Raw genomic sequence first — 21,048 nt, forward strand, 5'->3', positions numbered from 1 at the left:
ATCCTCCTTTTGGTTGTGTGAGGAAGCAAAGGGTTTCTACCTATGCCTCTATCTTGGCTGGAACTCACACTTTTCTAATCTTGGGATAAATGGTAGGAGAAAGTCTCTTGTATCTCAAGTTTGTTTTATTCTTCCTGGGGCCCTGATTTTCTAACATGAGGTCTGTCCAGAAAAAGTCCAGCCATTGTTAATATAACAAGAATGTCTTGTGTGACATTTTGACATTAATGTAACCTGGCAGCCAAGGAGAGTAGACTGGAGTGCACATTCTTGAACAATGATGACTTCACTGTACTGGTCAATGGGAGTAGTAGACACTGTTGAGTGAACATGTGTATTGTGTGGCCGTCACATTCAAAATGACCAAGAGAGTAGAGCAATAAATCTGCATCAAATTTTGCATTAAGTGTGAACATTCCTCTGGGAGGGACTATTTAGATGATTCCGCAGCTATGGGCAATGGATGATTGGCAGCTTCATCATGACAACACACCCACTCATGCATCACATCTCATGCAGAGTTTTTTGGCAAAACATCAAATCACCCAGTTGACTCAGCCCCCTACAGCCCAGATTTGGTGCCCTGGGACTTCTGGCTTTTCCCAAAACTAAAATCACCTTTGAAAGGGAAGAGATTTCAGACTGGCAATGAGATTCAGGAAAATAGAACAGGGCAGCTGATGGTAATTGGGAGAACTCTGAGGTCTCAAGGAGCCTACTTTGAAGAGGACTGAGGTACCATTGTCCCATGTACAATGTTTCTTGTATCTTCTTATCTTCAATAAATGTCTTTTTATATTACATGGCTGGGCACCTTCTGAACAGACCTTCTGTAATACAAAGGGCTATTTTATAGGTCAGTTGTTCATCTGGAGGGCTTGTTAAAACACAGATTGCTGGGCCCCCTCTCCAGAGTTTCCACTTTCTTAGGTCTGGGTTGCAGCCTGAGAATGTGCAGTTTTAAGAAGTTCCCAGGTGATGCTGATGTCACTGGATCTGAGATAACATTTTGATAACCATTATTGTAGAGTTATTGTGAGAATCACCCTTGTATTCCCAGTATCTAGCTAATGACTGTCATAGAATTAGCACTCAGTTCCTAAAACTAGCTGTTGGATAAAAGAAGGCTGAAATATCAATGTGTGTGGAAACATTTTTTACATTATAAATATTCCTAATATTTACATTATAAATATTCCTATTCCTATTGGTTCTCTGTCAAGCTGAAAGTGATGCTCCATTGCAATCTCTCCCTTAGGACAATATTTAATAACAGTGGCTTGGATGATGAAATTAGTAGCCACCCTCATTACATATACAAAATGATATATTTGAGATTAAATTAGTAGCATAAGACAACACTGAACAAAACTGATCTTGGTTAAGTTCTCCATCTTTAACAGGCAAATATGTTGCAAGGAATACAGAATTTTGAGATATCTTCTGTGAGATAGTTTATACTGTATAATCTTAACTATGTTCATATTTAAGAGCCATCAATGATGGCATTATGATGGGGATTTATTAATAGAAGTTATTAAGGGAACAAATTAGGAAGTCTTTACAAAGTTGCCAGTAATTAGCATGCTATTAGAGTATTATTTCCAATTTGGTGCACTCTAAAGGGATTCGGAATAAAATGAAATAGAATAACTGATTATGTCATGATTTGCTAATTCTGGTTGTAGATTTGATCTCTATTTTAGCACACATTGGAGAAGCAGAAAATGTTTCCATGACAACAGATGAGTCTCCTACTTCTAGTCAGCCATTTTGCAAATTCAAGTAATGTCTTGGTATGTGAATGATTCAGTATAAAACCATCAACTCTATATTAACAACTTAGATGTGTTCAAGACAAACATCTGACTCCAGGACTGCATTATGGGTGATTGATTTAAACACAGTGGGATGACATTTTGGTGTATATTACTTACTATTTTCTATCAAGTGTTTTTCTAGGAGTCTCATAGATTTTGGCCTTAGATTTAAGTCTTTAATCCATTTTGGGTTAGTTTTTGTGGGTGGTGTAAGATAGGAGTCTAGTTTTGTTCTTTTACATGTGAATACCCAACTTTTCCAGTACCATATATTGAAGAGAGAGTTTTCCCATTGTATATTATTGGCTCTCTTGTACTAGTTGACCTAATTTGCATGGGTTTGCTTCTAGGTTCTCAATTCTGTGCCATTCAATGGTTTATGTTTCTGTTGTTAGGTAATATCATACTATTTTGATTTTTATGGTTTTATATGTAGTTTGAAATCAGGAAGTATGATGCCTTCCATTTGATTTTCTTTATCAGGATTGCTTTGTCTCTTTGGTATTTTTGTGATTCCATATAAATTTTAGGATTGTTTTGTTCTGTATCTGTAAAAAATTCCATTGGAATCTTGATAGAGGTTTGCATTGAATTTATAGATGGCTTTTGTTGTATGGACATTTTAACAATATTAGTTCTTCCCAGTCATGAACACAGGATTCTTTTCTATTTATTTGTGTCTTTGATAACTTTCATCATTGTCTTATTAATTCTCAGTGTACAGATCTTTCACCTCCTTGGTTAAATTTATTCCTAAGTATTTTGTTCTTTTTGATGCAATTATAAAAAGGATTGTTTTATTGCTGTTACAGGTAATTTATTAGTATATAGAAATACTATTGATTTCTGAATGTTAATTTTGGATCCTGCAATTTTACTTTATTGATTAGATCCAAGTTTTTTCATGGAGTCTTTAGGATTTTCTCCATATAAAATCATGTTGTCAGCAAATACAATTTTACTTCTTCCTTTCCAATTCTGATACCTTTTATTTATTTTTCTTGCCCAATTGCTCTTGCTAGGACTTCTGGTAGTATGTTGAGTAGGAGTGGTTAGTGTGTATCCTTGACTTGTTCCTGATCTTAGAGGAAAAGCTTTCAGCCTTTCACCACTGAGTGTAACTTTAGCTGTAGACTTGTGTGTTATGTTGAGGTATGTTCTTTCTAAACCTAATTTGTTAAAGAGTGTTTATCATGAACAGATGTTGAAATTTTTGAAATGCTTTTTCTGTGTCTATTGAGATGAGCATGTGATTATTTTCCTTCATTCTGTTAATGTGGTATGTTGCATTCATTTTCGTATGACTCATCCTTGCAAATCCAGCAATAAATTTCACTTGGCGTATACTCTTTTTCATGTGCTATGCAATTCAGTTTGCTATTATTTGGTTGAAGATTCTTGCATCAATATCCATCAGGGATATTGTTCTTTGATTTTATTGTAGTGTCTTTGGCTGTGGTACCAGGTTAATAATGCTGGCTTCATAAAATGAATTTGGAATTGTTTTGTCCTCTTCAATTTTTTTGGAAGAATTTAATGACAATTGGTGTGAATTCCTCTTTAGATGTTTGACAGAATTCACCAGTAAAGCCATCTGATACTAGGCTATCTTTGTTGGGAGGTTTTTAATTTTATTTCAATCTCCTTACTAGTTAGAGGTCTGTTCACATTTCCTATATCTTATCATTCAATTTTGGCAGGTTGTGAGTTTAATTTATCCATTTTGTCTAGATTATATAATTTGTTGGTGTTCATAGTATTCTCTTATGATCCTTTATACTTCTGTGGTATCAGTTCTAATGTCTCCTCTTTTATTTCTGATAATAGTTATTTGAGTCTTATTCTTTTTTCTTAGTCTAGGTAAAGGTTTATCAATTTCATTGATTTTCTTTTTCAAAGAAACAGCTGTTGATTTCATTGATTTTTCTATACTGTTTTTCTACCATGTATTCATTAACTCTGCATTAAATTTTATTATTCCTTATCTTCAACTGATTTTGGATTTAGTTCTTTTTCTATTTACTTAAGTTGTTGATTTGTGATTTTTCTTTTTAATGTAAGCATTAACAGCTATAAATTTCTCCCTGTAGAACTATCTTTAGTGTAACCCATAAGTTTTTGTCTCTTGTGGTTTCATTATTTGTCTCAATACATTTTCTAAATTTCCTTGTGATTTCTTCTTTGACCCACTTGTTATTTATGTTGTTTCATTCACACATATTTGTGGATGTTTTCCTTCTGCTATTGATTTCTATTTGGTTACATTGTGAGCAGGAAAGAGACTTTGTATTATTTCAGCCTTTTAAAATTTCCTAAGATTTGTTTAGTGGCCTAATATGATCTATTCTGGAGGATGTTGTATACTTGAAAAAATGTTGAGGGGAATGTTCTAAATGTATCTGTTAGGTCCAGGTGGTTTATACTGTTCAATTACTATTCCCTTAATCTTCAGATTGTTCTGTCCATTATTGAAAGCTGGGTATTGAAGTCTCCTACTGTTGTTATAGGGCTATTTCTCCTACCAATTCTGTTGATGTTTGCTTTATATACTTAGCTCTGATGTTTGTGCATATATAAGTTATAGCTTCTTAGTGAATTAACACTTTTATCGTTATATCATGTCCTCCTTTGTTTTTGACTTTGTTTTGTCTGATATTAGAGCCACACCTGTTCTTTTGTTTACTATTTCCATTGGTTACTATTTGCATGGGATATCTTTTTCCATTCTTTCATTTTCAATCTATGTACTTAGACTGAAAGTTAATCTCTGTAAACAGCATATAGTTGGTCCTGTTTTTAATGCATTTATAATTCAAGTTATTACTAATAGGGAAGAACTTCCTGTTGCTATTTTAATGTGTTCTGTGTATCTTAAAGGGTTTTTGTCTCTTTTAAATGTCTTAATTTCCTGAGTCTTGGCCCAGCTTCTCAAAGCATTAGACGCTATTTTTTATTCTCTGCCCATAATCTTTTGCCCCCTGGAACCTGTGGTTCTGTAGATCCCCTGCAGCCCTCATGTCCAGCAGCCTCTAATGTGATATTCAAACTATGTCACCATTCTATGAAGTGCGGCATAAAACAGTCCCTGAGGCAACCCCATTCAAGTCAGAACGTGACAACCAAGTTGTGCTCTTTTCTTTCCATCCCATGGGAGGAGCTGGAGTTGAGAAACTTTCCATTATGCCCGAGAGGGTGAGGTGAAACAGTGAGCATAAATGCAGTGAAATTTTCTACTATTTTGAATGTGGTTCTTGCTTGGTTGCTGCTGCTGCTGCTTAATTGGCTTCTAGAGTTCTCACAATGCTGCACTGATCTGCATATTGTATACTCAGTACTTCCATGGTGTCCCTTGGAAGAATATGTGGGGCAGGGGAGTTCCACTCACAGGCACCCCCCACCCACCACTGGCCACCACAGATGAGAATAAGTCTACCAAGACATGATCTGCTTGGGGAGGAAAGGTGGTCGATCTCTCAAAGGAGAAGGGTTAAGAGCCTTTTCCTCAATGGGCTTTTAGTGAGTTCAGTTTGCACAGGAATACAGGTAAAGCTTATCAATCATTGCCAGGCAGTAAGGATCAAACAGTAGATAACATACAAAGAACTATGAGGGCTTATTCTGACTCAGGGTCAGTTACCTAAGGGGCTATCAAACTTTGGGAAATGAACTCATTTCCTGCTCAGACCCTTATCAGAAAATTGAGAGCACTCTTAGCAAAGCAGGTTTCACAAAATTTTATGCATTTTTTCTTAGGCCTGATTGCCCCAGGGAACCCACCTTTTCCAGCACAGGGCCGAACCTACCTCTGGCATTGTTTCAGGCTTAAATCAGGCAGGGGAAGTAAGGCAGCCAAGAGATTAGAAGGCAGCCAAGAGATTAGAAGGCAGCCAAGAGATTAGAAGACTTCTTTGCAGACAGAATGAGGACTCAGGCTATGTCAAAGTGGAGGGGTGAGGGTTTATCACCCCCTTTTTCTACAGCCCCCAAGTCCTTCCCTGGGGCCTTCTTTGTGACCATGCCTGTCTTAGGTCATCCCTCCCTTGAGGAATCTTACCCATCATTGGCTAACTGGTCATGCATTGGGGGCCAGGCAGGGTGAAGTAAAGGGGGCAGAGGCGGTGCCCCTGCCAGGGAGATAAGCTTTGTCTCCGTAGTGGCTTATGGTCCCAAGGTCTCTCACTCAGCCTCAGCCCTTGGGGGGGGGGGGGGCGCGGTTATAGCTTCTGAAACCAGGCAGGGTAGTTCCCAACAAATAAGGGCCTGGAGCATCATACTCTGCCATTTTGCTGACATCATTCCCAATTATCTTCTAAAGAAATTTTTTTTAAGTCTAATATTTATCAAGTTACTATTTCTGGTACTCTTATTTTCTTTGTGTCTGTTGCTTCAGATATCCTTCTACTATCATTTTCCTTTTGCATGAAAGACTAACTTTTTTCCAAGTATAGCAGATCCTCAATATCATTTAGTCAGTGTTGTTTTAATGTTGACATGCCATAGGAACTTATTTATATCGATTGGCCTACAATGAAATTGGTTTCATTACACATTATTTTGCTTAACATCAGAGAAACTATCAATGATTGTAAGTAAGGAGTTACTGTATAAGATCTCCCTGTACTTAATAACTTCTGATCTGTTTCTTAAAGTTCACTGGTGCTTTTCCTGCACTGTCCAAATTGCTTCAGAGTTCATCTAGTTAATTATTACCAAGATTACAAACTCAGTCCCGCTTGTCAGGGGCAGTCGTTGAATTCTCTAACTCAGCTCTTTACACCACAGCTGTTGCTTTTCATGGATTCCTAGTGCTCTCATCCTGTACACCCCCAATTCAGGGGTCTGCCAAGGATTTGAGGGAAGTAGAAATGTAGGTATTGAGGACTCCCTGCTCTCCAGGATTTCCCACCTGGAAATGTCTAGCCCCCTGGCAGCCCTGCTGTCTCTCACTCCTCAGCCCAGTGAGACTGTTACTTCTGACTTGAGGTGTACCCCCTGTGAACCTGTGAACTGGAAAGTGCTCTCCACCAGTATGCTTCCATTTTTTGAGGGATCACATTGCCTCTACTTTCTGCTTACTCACCTACATCTCACCTGTTTTTAAAAATGTGTCCAGAGTTTATTTCTGCTACTATCTGGAGAGTTGGTCCAATACAAACTATTTGCTATTACTGGAATTAGAACTGAGTTGTTACTTTAAAAGCATTCTTTAAAATGTGAGAGACTTGAGCATTATTAAAAGTTATCAAAGTTACAATATAGTTTTTCTTAATGATGTGATGATAGTTTTTTTTTTAAAGACTGCAATAAATATATGGGATTTTTCTTTCTTTTTCAGGATATAGCAAATGAGGACCACAAAAAAATTGATGCATTAAAATTAGAAAACAGGAAACTAGAAAAACAAAAAGGAGAATTAATGATAGGCTTCAAGAAACAATTAAAATTAATTGATGTTTTAAAAAGGCAGAAGGTGAGTATCCTTTAGGTATTTGTTTTGACATGCTTAGGCATGAACTTTTATCTATATAAAATGCACTAAACATAAAATTTATATCAGATTTATATGTAATGTGTCATTCAGGGAAATAGGAATATGGTAACCAGGACTGGCAAATACAGTGTGTGCCCTCTCTAACTGAAGAACATACCATATACAAGAATGAATATCATCCTAGGGGACTGGTTTGCCTCTTGAAATCTTAAAGAGTGAAAACTGATTCTAAGCTACGATTGTTCCATCCTCTACATGAGTTACCTGGTAGTGGAAAGATATGAATTTGTGGTTCTGTCCTTTTTTCCTTTTTGAAAAGGTTACTGAACTGTCGTCTCTCAGCAGTAGGTCGGTACAGTGCTGGACAGAGAGACTTGCATAGGTTAGCCCTTGAGTGTAGTTATGTTTCAGATGCGTGTACTGGGGTTAGAGTGCACACGCCTACAGCAGGGCTTGTAAGTAGAATATTATACACACTTACAGACTTCTTTTGTGTGGCCTATTTTAATACTAAATTAGACAATATTGATTTTTTTAAGTGCAGATGCACATTGAAGCTGCCAGGATGCTGTCTTTCACTGAAGAGGAATTTATGAAGGCACTCGAATGGGGAAATTCTTGAGTGGGTTACTGTAGATCGTCTCTAACCAACAGTGTGTGATAGATACACATTTAAGTTGTAATGGTTTGAATTTTTACGCTTAGTAAGTAATGAAGATATTTGATAATGAAACCAAAGTAATTCTAAGGAATTCTGTTGGGGGGAATACAAAATTGACATAATTATTAGAAAAGTTATATTTAAAAAATAAAGAAATCGGAATTTAACTTTTGATTCTGCTGTCTTTCTTGTGACCTTTCTCTACTTTAATAAAAAATATGTTCTGGAGATTTAGCTCATTTAGGTTATAAAGGAGTTAATAAGAACTTAAAAACAGAATTTCTTTGATAGACAAATTAGGTAATAAAGCACTTTGAAAGTCCTCACCCTTTACCTTTTCCTTTTAAAAAGGAAAAAATGCTTTAAAAAGATGCATGTAAAAATATTTACATTAAAAATTAATGTTTCAAAACAATGCAGACTTAACATTGTCTTAGTTGCCCAAGTACCACAGACCTTGTTGGGTTTGGTTAATCAACAGACATTATCTTACAGTTCTGGAGACTGGAAGTCTGACATCAGCGTTGGCTTCTGCTGAGTCCTGTCCCTTTGGCTTCAGCATGGCTGTCTGCTCCCCATGCTGTAGTATGCTCAGGAAAAGATGTTTCAAACCCAAATTAACTCTATGTACTTATTTCCCTGGCCAAATCAAGGAAGCAAAATTCTTAAACACAAACATAGCATGGACTGAATAGGGATGCAGAAAAAGCTCTAAACAGTAGTATAGAAACGTTAATCTCCTGGGTTTGGTTTTATATATGATATATGATATAACATTATAATTATATATATAAATAAATGTAATACGGTAGTATAGAACTCAGATCTTCAAATGTTAGTATAAAAACAATTTGACCAAATAATTTTGCAGGTAAAAATATTCAGTAATTTTAATTTTTATAAGAAAAGAAAAATGTTTTCTTTTAGAGAACCATTTACAAATGATAACAGAGATGTTTTAGAAAATTCAAGTAGAAACAGATTCCTACTATCACTAAAGCAAAGGCCACACTGACATCTAGTGGTAACACACAAAAGAATCGGGTTTTACCAAATCTTGATATCACTTTTCTTCACTCCTTTTCTGATATGTTTTCCTAAACTCTTCACCAAGCATTTCAATATCGTCCTCTTTTTTGAATACACCCTATAAGGAAAATATTTTATGGGTTACTCTGAATGTCAGAATATTTCCATGAATGTTTGTATGACTAGTAAATATATATATATATAGGCATGGCATTTATAAAGTTATTTCCAAGATATAAGGAACTCTATTTAACAGATTTATGAAAAATATCATTATCTGATAAACGTACTGAATATTCTTAGACTGACCTGACCTCCTGGTTCATCAGCTCCAGTGTTGGAACTTGCAGTGGTAAAGCAGAAGATTCCTGTGGCAAGTACTATTGCTTGGATTGGCTCAACGAGAAGGAATTTAATCTACACTGTGTGCTTCCCTTGTCTTGAAACAGCCCTACAATCTGAATACAAGGGCTCAGGGTGCAGAGTCTGAGCATGGCCAGATTCATGCCGGGGACTGGCTCTTGCTTCAGTTCTACAGCTAATCAGCAAACATTCAAACTTGCAGGAAAGAATCCAGGTTTGCCATTTAAGCAAGCCCTTTAAAATTCTTTACTCGTTTTTGTTTTCCCTTACAGTAAGAGGCTCTTTAAAACAAAATTGAAGTTAAATATTTACTTAAAGAATAATCTAGGTCATTTGGGGCCATAAGGACCTAAAGGATAAAAAGTCATTTCAGGCTATCTCCCCATCTCCACAATTATATCCCTACAACAATATCTAAACCCAGGACTCTCCCAGAATTTGTAGTCTGTTTCATGGAGTTTATCAATTCCATGTGGCTTTTGTCATTAACACATCGTTTTGTATTCATTAATTCTTTCTAAACAGTTAGACTATAAAGTCCTGGGGGTAGGCAATGCTTATGTTTTTCTTTCTCTCCTTCCTTACTTTGCACTAAACATAAAATACATACTTTATTCTTCCAATTGAATAAAATACCAAATAGCACAATTTCTGTATTTGAAGGATGGAAATTTTATTTACATGAGTCCAGATGTTTGTAGCCTATGAAACTCAGTTTATTTTAGTCACAGTGTAATGTATCTTAGCTGTACTTGAAAATTTGCTATCTTCTAGACATACATTTAAAAACCAAGGTTACCCACTTGATCATAATATATGATCTTTTTGACCTTTTGCTGTATTCAGTCTGCTAATATTTTTGTTGATAAAACAATTATGGTGCATTGAGTATGGTGCATACTCAATGGAATATTATTTGACTGTCAAAAAGAAGAAAATTTTACCCTTTGCAACAGTATGGATGGACCTGGAAAGCATTATGCTAAGTGAAATAAGACAGTCAGAGAAAGACAAATACCATATGATCTCACTCATATGTAGAATCTAGTAAACAAACTGAACTAACAAGCACAGTAGAGACAAACTCAGAGAGCAGGCTGACAGTTCTGGGATTGAGTGAAGGGACTGAGCAAAAAAGAAAAGGAATTCGTGAACACAGACAAGTGTGGTGATTGCTGGGTGGGGGCGATAAATGGTAATGGAAAAAACACATTAAAACATGAACTGTTACGAAAAACTGAGGTTACCTAGAACCTAGCTAGAACGGAACCTCCTGTTGCAGAGCAGATCTGTCCCCCACTCAGTCTGAGCCTGTGTCTGTTACTGGGGTTACAGACAAGACTTCCTGTGCACCTGCAGCTTCGGTGTACAAAGTATTACAACTGCTTTGTGGTAGTTTAGTTTTAGGACACATACACTGAAAGGGGAGAAAAGAATCTCAAAACCTTAAAGTCAATAAATCTAGCTCACAATTCTAAAAATGTGCCAAGACTCATTCATTTTGGAGACAGTGACTGGCCCAAATCCCCCTGCTGCTTGGTAACAGCAAGAAGCGAACAAAACCCAGGACCTCTGTAATTCCACCCTGTGGTTTTTTTCTCCACTGGTAGATGTCAGGAGGACGGCACTGAGTTAAAGCTCACTTACTTTAGGGAGATATCCCAGTAAGTTCGTAGCATGTTCTTTGAGAAGTTTGAGTCTTTCTTCTTCAATAATTGCATTAACACATCCCTGTCTTCTTTGCTGCAGCTGCCATTCTTCCAGTTCACGTTGCTGGAAATGTAAAGAAAGTATGGTCACCCAGTCCATTAATCTTAAAAATTGTCAAAATTATTCTTGCAGGGAATTAGATAAAATTGATGAACTCTATTGATACTAACTTGAAAAGATTCTAGATGATGTACATGGTGAGGCAAAAGTTGGTTTACAGTTGTTTGCATGGAAAATACAGTAATAAGACAAGAATAAACTCTGCTTTATGTGCTCACAACTGTAAACCTACTTTTGCAGGTACATATATTCAGGATAATATCATTACCAAGAAAAAAAATGTTCAAAGAAGTGACTTCCTAATTAATTCAACAAATATTTATTGGATGCTTACCATATGGCAGGAGCTAATGGCAGCTTACAGTGGAAGACAAAGTGGGTACAACCAAACGGACAGCTAACGAAATACAGGGTCTGGCACAAATAACGCCTCTTTTTATTACAAACTTTTTTACAGATCGTAAGCACGTAATTCTGTAACATAACAATATCACACTCAAGCACACCATATGACATTTTAGGTGGAATGTTCAAATTGCTGTCCATCTCATGCGAGACATTCATGTTCCCTACCAACCACACTCCAGCAGGTGTTACTTCTGCTGGGCCCTATATTGCCACATATTAAATTTTTAAAAGCCCGTGTGAAGCCCAAGAGTAGCAGCAAGAATTCTACAGAGAGAAATCTCTCAGGAACAAGTTCTGAATACTCAACCACACCAAAATTCTGTGCCATGTGAGTCAAAGAGATGACTAGCTTTAAAAAGTTTCCAGGGCTTCACAGAACTCTTAAGGAAATGCATCCAACAAATCCTGTGGTGCAGGGAGGGATGCTACAAGGCAGACTGCTGAAATAGTAATGCGTTCCTGCCAAGAATTATTTTAAAGTAGTATTAATGCAAGGCTTTTCTTTGAGATTAGTTATGTACTGGGGTCACTATTTCTTCAAACCACTCCTTGTCAAAGTCATGGAAACTAGAAAGAAAAAAATGTATATATGATTAATATATAACATCACCTGGCACATAAAAGGCTCTCAGTTAACTGTTGAGTGGATGAATGCACGAACTGGTTGCTGTTAAGTGGTAATGGCAAAAACCAAACCAAACCAAACCACTTTTCCTTACTTTGTCTGCAAGGAACTGTTTGCGGCGCTCTTCAATAAGTTTTTCCACAGCCCTCTTGTGTTCCAGTTGCTTCATTCTTTGCTTCTGAGCATTCATTAATTCTATGCGATCATCCTCGGCGAGTTTAGCTAACATAGCCTTTCTAAACATCTCCTCTTCCTCCTTTGCAGCCTGTTGCACCAGTTCCTTCAAGGCCATTTGTTCTATAAAATTTTGCTTCAACTCTTTTTGCTTTCTCAATTTCTCTTCTGCTTCTTCCTAAAAAAAACCCAAAAAACAACAAACAGTTTACACATAGAAAGTAATTCAGTAACTGTGTCTTTAAAGCAGATTTATAAACTGAGGGTGGGATAGTTTCGTTAAGCTTAAAAGACTAGGGCAGTGTTCTCTAGTGTAAACTAGTTGAATAAAGGACATGTTACTTTTGAATTGCCTTTTACTACTTTGTTTCTCTATTCAAAATTAACACATAACTACTTTAAAAAGGGCTGATATAAAAACTCTTTTTGCTTACCTAAGTTTATTAAATCTATTCTATGAAATTTGTAATTTCATAAATCATTCAACTATAAATCATTCTAGAATCTTGCATGAAACTATTATTCAGATCATTGACAAATATTTTTCAGAACAATAATCTAGCAATGACAATTAGAAATTTGTCAGAGAAATTCAAATTTACTTTGGACAGTTAAAGTCATTTTCTACACATTTTAATTCTCCCAACATTTTATTATGAGAAATTTCAAACATAACCAAAGGGATAAAGAATTTAATAGTGATCACTCACATACCTAACACCTGGATTCTACTAATAATATTTTACTGTTTTCGCATTATCATCTCTCTGTACAGTTGGGGCTGATGTAAATTTTAAGTCCTCTAACCAACTTTGCCCGATTCTTACGCAAGCTCCAGGTAGTCCAGCATCCTCAAGGCATTCAAAATACCATTTTAACAGCTGTACGGTTAGGGTTCGTACTTTCAGATCATAGCAACTATATGGGATTTACTACAGGCCACCAGCTGGCATATATGACTCCGAGCAGAGGTCCAGGGAAATGAGCTGACATCCCACTACTCAGATCCCTGGACCACAACCCCACCAAAGCTACTCCAGTGACCTGGTCTTCCTAGAGCGGCCGCTCTCCCATTTTGCTCCCTGGCATCTTCAAACCCTGACAGGAGAAGAGATAACTGCTGGAGATAACCTAGGTCACATGAAGAATTCTAACTGAAAGAAGAGAAGTGTGGTTTTAACTTTATGGTGTTTATAATAAAGTAGCACAAATGTTTTTAAAAAGCAGTGGGATGGGTTTGAGCCAATCTGCAGTTATCAGCTGTAGCCACTTTGACAGTTACATTGTGTCTTCAACCTCTTTCTTCTCTCATCCCTCTCTAATCCCCTCCCCAGCCCTCCTCCTCCATAAACTCTTTTCTAACCACACTCTAATTCACACTCCTCTCTCTTTTGGGCCTCTTACACCATTTAATTTTCCCATCTAATTTTATTTCATACATATATGCCTTATCCCCTCACTAAAAATAAATTACAGGAGGGAAATCTTGTTTTTCTTTGGGTGTACTATTTATCCACTTATCCACTGATGGACACTTGGATAAGTGTCATTTCCACATCTTGGCTATTGTAAGGCTGCAACTGGACATACAAGAGCAAAACCTGGACCTTGACCTGTCTCACACGATATATGAAATATTAACTGAAAATGGGTCACAGACTTATAAATGCAAAAGTCAACTACTTTTAGGGAAATAATTATTCGGGATCTAGGCAAAGACTTCCTAGAATTAATACCAAAAGTATGATCCATAAAAACAAACTGATAAACTGGATTTCAAAGAAATCAAAAACATTTTTTCAGAGAAAGATCCTGTTAGGAGGATTAAAAGTTATAGACAAGGAGAAAATATCTGTAAACTGTACACCTCACAAGGACTAGTATCTAGAATACATGAAGAACTCTCAAAATTGTACAGTAAATGAACAAACAACCCAATTAGAAAATCAGCATATCATCTTGACTTGAGGTCAAGTTTGTTGATACTTTTTCAACACTACATCCCTGAGGTTTTCTGACGTTTTCTACATAACAGTGGCACCTCGGTACTTGTCATTAATTCGTTCCAGAACTCCTGATGAGCACCGAGCAAGCTATGAGTGATGAGTGTTTTTTTTTTTTTTTCATCAAAATGCTACGAGTAGAAGGTTTGACAAGTTCTGAAGTCAACAAGTATTGAGGTATGACTATATTAATGAGAAGGGGTACTGAAATCTTCCGTTGTAATTATGGATTTCTCTATCCCTCCTTTGGTTTCTGCCAGTTCTGTTTTGTGTGTTTTGAAGCTTTATTTAGGTTCATTTACAATTATTATATCCTCCAGATGAATTACCTTATTATCATCTTGATCTCCAAACTTGGCTTTTGATTAGTGTCTGCGTGGTATATCTTTCTCTATCCTTTTGTTTTTAAAGTATGTGTCTTCCTATTTAAATTGTGTTTCTTGGACAACATAGTTGCATCACACTTTTTCTTATTGCTATTACAGTTGTCCCAGTCCCCCCATCGCACTCCCCTGGCCCGGCCAACCCTGTACCCCCTGGTTCCCTCAGTCAGTCTGCACCCTGTCGTCCATATCCATGTGCCCTTTATACATGTTCCCCAACTAGAACTTTCCTCTCCTCCCCCCCTTTTCCCTCTCCTCCCTCCCCTCTACTCACTGTCAGTTTGTTCCTTATTTCCATGTCTCATGCTCCTTAAGTAGTTTGTAAACTGCTGCCTGAGTCTGGCTTTTTTATCCAGCCTGAAAATTTCTCTTTTAATTGTAGTGTTTATACCCTTTAAAATAATTATCAATATTGTTGGGTTTAAACCTCTCTTTCTACTTTCATCTCAAAATGATACTATTCTCTATGTTAATCATCCTTTCAATTTCTAAAACTTACTTTTAGTTTCTTCATATGTATTTCAGCTTGTTCTTCCTCGTATAATTCTCGTCGCACTTGTTCCAAATCTTCACGTTGCTGCAGCATTTCTTCCAATTTCTGTGTCAACTATTAAATTTTTTTAAGGGAAAAAAAAACCACTCAGACATTATAGGAACCAAACCCTATTTAAAAAATCAGAATTTTGCCCTGGCTTGGTGCAGCTCAGTGGATTGAGCATGGGCCTGTGAAGCAAAGGGTCCCCAGTTTGATTCTCAGTCAGGGCAGAGGCCTGGGTTGCAGGCCAGGTCTCCAGTAGGGGGCACATGAGAGGCAACCACAGTAATGTTTCTCTCCCACTCTTTCTCCTTCCCTTCCCCTCTCTTTAAAAATAAATAAGATATTTTTTTAAAAAATCAGAATTTCTCCAATGTTAAAGAAGTGGTTATTTTAATACCATATTCTGAAGCTGTAGCCTTTTTTCTTCATTTTCTTGAACTTTCGCCATCCAATCTTCTTCTCTTTGTTGCTGCAAGCTGGCAAACTCTATGATTTTTCTGTTTTCTTCTTCCATTTCCTCGCGTTTCTTTTTTCTCCAGAGAGCCTGCTCTCTCTGAAACTCTTCTATATACCTTCGAGTTGCATTCCTTTTTTCTAACTCTTGTTGTCTTTCCCTAAAATGCAATAGTAAGTGCAGTTTTATAGTAACAGAAATTATAAAATAGAGAAGAATGTGTGTCATTTCCTTCAGTCAATAATGTTGAAAAATGTATAGTTTGTTCATTCATTCATGCAACAAAACATTCTGAGTTTCTATTAACACCACTAGATATGTTAGAGGGAGGAGTTTTTTCTGAGTAAGATACCACCACCCTCTTCTCTAACCTGTTGGTGAAGCTGTATGCATCGTACTTCACAAAGGCGGCAGCAAAGGTCTTCACAAAGACCTTCTCAAGGTCTGCCTCCTAGCACTCTGCACTTCAGAGTCTACCAAGGCAATTCATCAGAAAACAAGGCCTCTGACGTACCACAGGAGCATATTTAAGAAAAACAAACTTGTGATTGTCACTTAATGAGCATTTCTTAATTACCAGATAATTAACTATCATGCTACAAGACATATACAAGCTGGTCTCAGTTTATGTGCTCACACCACTGCGGACTTCCTGTGTGTCAGGAGTCTGTAGGTGCTTTGCCTCTTCAAAACAAGCCTGAGATTAACGTAAAGGTTTAGGCATTAACAAAGTTGGGATTAACTTACAATTGATCTTCTTCATAGATTTTCCTGACAATTTCATCAATCATGAGTTTCTCTTTCAATAACTGCTCATAAGCTTCCTGCTTTTTTTTCTCTTGTTCTTCAAGTTGTTTCTCTAAGTCAAGACAGTACTGTGTTTTTACTTTATTTCGTCTGTCTTCTGCAGCACTCTCTTCCCTCATTATTCTCTCATGTTCTTCCTTCATGGTTTGGGCTATTTCAGCATCACGTTTCTGTTATTAAAACAAAATTCATCTTTGCATTTTCAAGTCTGAGCAGAATGTGATAGGATATTTTAACGAGATGTAATGAATATCTTAAAGCCTGTCACATAAAATATTTTCATCTGTGTAAGGTAAAAGCTAAGGTAAGTCACTGTCACCTGAAGGGTTTGAATGATGGGCCAAACTGTAAAGAGGCCTTCCTGTTCCTTCAGGTTGCTCTCTCAGGGCAATACATAACAAGGGTAGTTAGTAACTCAGCATTTGAAAAGTAGTCAGATGAGAAGTACTCTATTAATAACTTTACTATGTTAACTGCCAAAGCATTAGTCATCTTTCTATTTTGTCTTGTATTTAATAGTGGCAATTTTCACAATTTAACTTTATTATGTATGTGGATTTAAAAAAAGGAGTTTTATGGAGAGTAATTTCACAGGATGACCTGACTACAGATTCCTAACTGGGCAGGTCATAGTAGGTAGTCATGCCCCAGGCCTACAGCTTTTCAGTAGAAGGTTTATCTTTGCCTTAAGTAAGCCTCTACACTGTTACTGTGCCTCTAGGTTAACCTACCTTTGAAATACAGCACTCCATGCTCTCAACAGGGCACATAATCTCGTTAACTACCCTGTAATCCACTCCCTACTTTGCTTTCTCCCACCTCCATGCACTCTTCCTTACAGTCACTCCTTAATTTCAAATGCATAAAAGAAGCTGCAAAAATTATTTTCTGGAGCATTTGAGTTCTTGCTCCTCAGCATAATCAGTTTGTCTCAAATAAACTCTTAAAAAAATTCTCTACAGGTTTGGACGTTTCTTACGTTGACATGTATCAACCACTATTTAGAGTAAGGATGGTGCAGGCACCCCTAGGAGACACTGCGGGTTTAGTTCTGGCACCACAACAAAGTGAGTATTGCCATAAAGCTAGTTGTGACTGTTTTTGCTGGTGGGCGGTCTTGCCTCCAATCTGTAAGAAACACAGTATCTATGGAGCACGAGGAAGCGAAGTGTAATGAAATGAGGTATATCTGTCTGCCTGTACTGTCTTTTTCATACAGGTCTGCTACTTATAGCTCTGAGTAAGTCTTCAGTTACTCCCAGCCTAAACTTTCTTTCCTGACACTGGCCTTTTAAGTCTCCCCCTTTCTCATTTATTAAAGGCCCTTTGTAATCATTCTAACTTACAAGGGTTACGTAGGTCACTGCGTCTGTTTTCTGCAGCTTTTACTTCGCTCATTCAAGACCATTACTTCTGAGTTAGAGATAGTACTGCTTCTTGAATAGGTTCAACCCCTTATTTGTTTTGAGCATTTTCAAATCATTTAACAAAATAAAATTTAAATTAAATATATATCGGGGCAATTTAAAAAATTGCCCTTTACTATCGTGATCACAGCCCAAAGGTTCTGATGCCAGAATGGTCGGCAGCATCCAACGTAAAAGGAGAGAGATCAAAATATGAAAGCTGCTGAACGCCATTCCTGGTCCAACTGATGCCTTTAATGTTGCCTGTTCATACTACTTAAACCTCTTTCTTGGCTTCTGTTTTCTTAGCACATGTTGTACTAGGTTCTTTAGAAAAAATATGAAATGATAAAAATATTACATTTGACCACACTTACATGAAGGCAGTGTTCTCCTTTTGCAGTTACGAAAAGTAAACCTTAGAAAGACTGAACCAAAACTAGCACCTAGATATTCTGACTCCTGGTCAAGTCCCAGGAGTATCTGACTTTAAATTTGGTGGATCAGTTTTATTAAGAAAATAGCAATTGTCTCATGAATCAGACAAGATGCCTACAATTGCCTCGAATAACCTCAATTATCAAGGTAATTAAAGCTGTAAACTACTGGTCAAACAGTATATTGTTTATATTCTACTTTATTTTTCAAAAGGTAGAACGCAACTCTATGGCTTAGGAAATGAAATCCCCCTCTCCTGCGCATCGGTGCCAACAGCATGCTACATGACCCCCAGGTGTTTCTCCATGAGCACACGTGCACATGCCCAGGCACGCATATCACCATGGGCAGCATCTATTCTTATTTGATACCTACATTGTGCTGCACCAGTTGACTATTTTGATATCGCCTCTGTGTGTATGAGTGCATGTGTGTATCACTATATACAACGCACACAAAATTTTGCCATGTATAATGCGCACCCAAGTTTTTTGGTGCGCACTATACACTGGTTATTATACCCATTATTAACTGTCTGCCTCTCACACGCCCCCAATTGGGGACCCAGCCCACAAGCCAGGCATGTGCCCTGACCAGGAACTGAACCAGCAACCATTCAGTCCATGGGCCTGCACTCAATCCAATGAGCCACACCAGCCAGGTCTATTATACCCATTATTATACCCATGGTATGTAATCATTATACCCATGTATAATGTGCGTCCTTATTTTTCCCTCAAAAATCTGGGCAAAAAGTGCACATTAGACATGGCAAGGTACAGTATGTGTGACTATATATACATATGTTGATATCCACATACATATATGTACAGGTTTTTAAAATAAAAATGGTCTGTGATATGCATTATTCTCCAACTTGATTTTTTTGCAACTTTCTTTTTCCCCTTCAATCGAAAATCTATATGGTCCAAGATTAGACGCCAGAGCATTTACCTCTGCCTGCTCCTCTTCGACAGCTGTGTAGTGTCTTGTGAAAGGGATCCAGGAGAGAGGGGACTCTGCCACCTCTCTGTTCGACATAATAGAGCAACAAGGGAAGGGGAATGTAAGGCTGTGTCACACTGAGTCAGACCTTTTCATCTGTGTCTAGCCTATCGTTGTGACAATGAGTGTGCACGTTAGGACATGCACCTGCTTTTAAGCATTAACTCAGCAAAGCCTGTTTTATATCGGTGAGTGTGCCTGAAACTCCTCTGCCCAAGAGTAACTCCTGCCCTGAACTTGGCAGTTCGTCAGGAGTTAGAAAAAGGGATAAATAGAGGGGAATAGAAAATGCTATTTATAAAACAGGAAAGTTTGCATAAAATTATAAAATAGTTTATTTTTTAGGACATTTAAAAATGAAAAACTAATAACATTTAATATATTAATCATGCTAACAACTTTACTGTGTTGGTTTGTCAAGGAATACTTGGTTAGAGACCAAAAGAACGCTGGGAGTTACTGAATAAAGCCATTTGTTCCAAACGGCAGCCTAGTCCTTTGTGTCTCTGAAAGACTCTAATATTATATCAAACAAGGCTTGATATTAAATAACCCATGATTCCCTATACTTTAAGGATCTGAAAAGCATGAAGTATTTGAGAAATCTAGCACCGTAAATTCCTTATAGTATGTAACAATTTTTTAAAAATTGGTCTATTTTTGGTTTTTTAAATGAACCTAAAAATACAGAAAGCACAATGAGCAGAAACATGATTACCATTTGTTCATATTTAATGGCATCCTTTTCAGCAATCTGAGCTGCCCTTTCTTTATTCATGTAGGCTGCTTTTAACTTCTTCTCCAGTTCTCTGAGCTCGATACTGTTTTAAAAAAAAAGACATTTAAATTTGAGGACCATTACTATAAAAATAATCTATATCTGAAATTAAAAGAATTTTTCCTAAATGTGTAAAACAAATTTACATTATTTAAATATTTTGAAAAAGTACCCCCTTTTCCCCTTCATCCAAAGTAACATCATAATGTAAAATGGGACACTGTAATTTTCTCAACAAAACAACTCTTTTACTTTCAATAATCATTACTAAAAATATTTTTGCCAGTGCCTGGCTCAGACAAAGTGCTTTGTCAACATTGGTTAAAATTTCTGTCCAGCTACTAATATTATCAAACTAAAAGCACTATATAGTAAGGGGGTTTAAACCTAAGCAAGTGACTTACATTTTGTTCCTTGGTTTTGCTATATGTAAAAGGGATGGTTGTGGGAATTAAATGACTTGATGTGTGTAAAGAGCTTAGAAAAGGACCTGTTACACAGTAAACACCCTATAACTGGTGATTATTTTTTGATAATGAAGATGATGAGGTATGACCAGGAGAAAGTTTGCTTCATCTCTCTGGGCTTGTTTTCTTATCTGCTAAAAAATGAGAGTTGGGACTTCTGTCCAAGATGGAGGCATAGGTACACACTCTGTGCCTCCTCGAACAATCAAAATAAGGACCACGAAAATTTAGAATCAGAAAAACAATCAGTACCGACAGAAAATTGAACTATATGGAAGTCTGACAACCAACAAGTTAAAGTAGACACATTCATCCAGATTAGTAGGAGGGGCAGAGTCAGGCGGTGGGCGGAGAGGGGTTGAAGCAAATAAAGTGGTGGCTGGTGGACCCAGGGTGTGCAAGGCAGCAGCTGGTGCACCCAGTGAGGC

General features: G+C 37.1%; 2 protein-coding genes across 2 annotated transcripts in view; one reads left to right on the top strand and one right to left on the bottom strand.

The window, feature by feature from the left end:
• Positions 1-8,146, top strand: part of TEX9 (testis expressed 9) — a 50,688-nt gene extending 42,542 nt beyond the window's left edge. Inside the window, exons 11-12 of the mRNA XM_037053954.1 lie at positions 7,156-7,290; positions 7,856-8,146. Coding sequence (XP_036909849.1) covers positions 7,156-7,290; positions 7,856-7,933 — 213 coding nt within the window. The 3' untranslated portion in view covers positions 7,934-8,146. The remainder of the gene's footprint in view (positions 1-7,155; positions 7,291-7,855) is intronic.
• A 698-nt stretch (positions 8,147-8,844) lies between these two features.
• Positions 8,845-21,048, bottom strand: part of MNS1 (meiosis specific nuclear structural 1) — a 35,419-nt gene continuing 23,215 nt past the window's right edge. Inside the window, exons 4-10 of the mRNA XM_037053953.1 lie at positions 20,094-20,196; positions 16,467-16,696; positions 15,663-15,879; positions 15,227-15,334; positions 12,262-12,519; positions 11,012-11,137; positions 8,845-9,119 (exon numbers count right to left, since the gene is read on the bottom strand). Coding sequence (XP_036909848.1) covers positions 9,036-9,119; positions 11,012-11,137; positions 12,262-12,519; positions 15,227-15,334; positions 15,663-15,879; positions 16,467-16,696; positions 20,094-20,196 — 1,126 coding nt within the window. The 3' untranslated portion in view covers positions 8,845-9,035. The remainder of the gene's footprint in view (positions 9,120-11,011; positions 11,138-12,261; positions 12,520-15,226; positions 15,335-15,662; positions 15,880-16,466; positions 16,697-20,093; positions 20,197-21,048) is intronic.

The sequence above is a fragment of the Sturnira hondurensis genome, unplaced genomic scaffold, assembly GCF_014824575.4.
Source record: "Sturnira hondurensis isolate 20B ecotype Veracruz unplaced genomic scaffold, ASM1482457v3 Scaffold0008196, whole genome shotgun sequence".
Classification (NCBI taxonomy): domain Eukaryota; kingdom Metazoa; phylum Chordata; class Mammalia; order Chiroptera; family Phyllostomidae; genus Sturnira; species Sturnira hondurensis.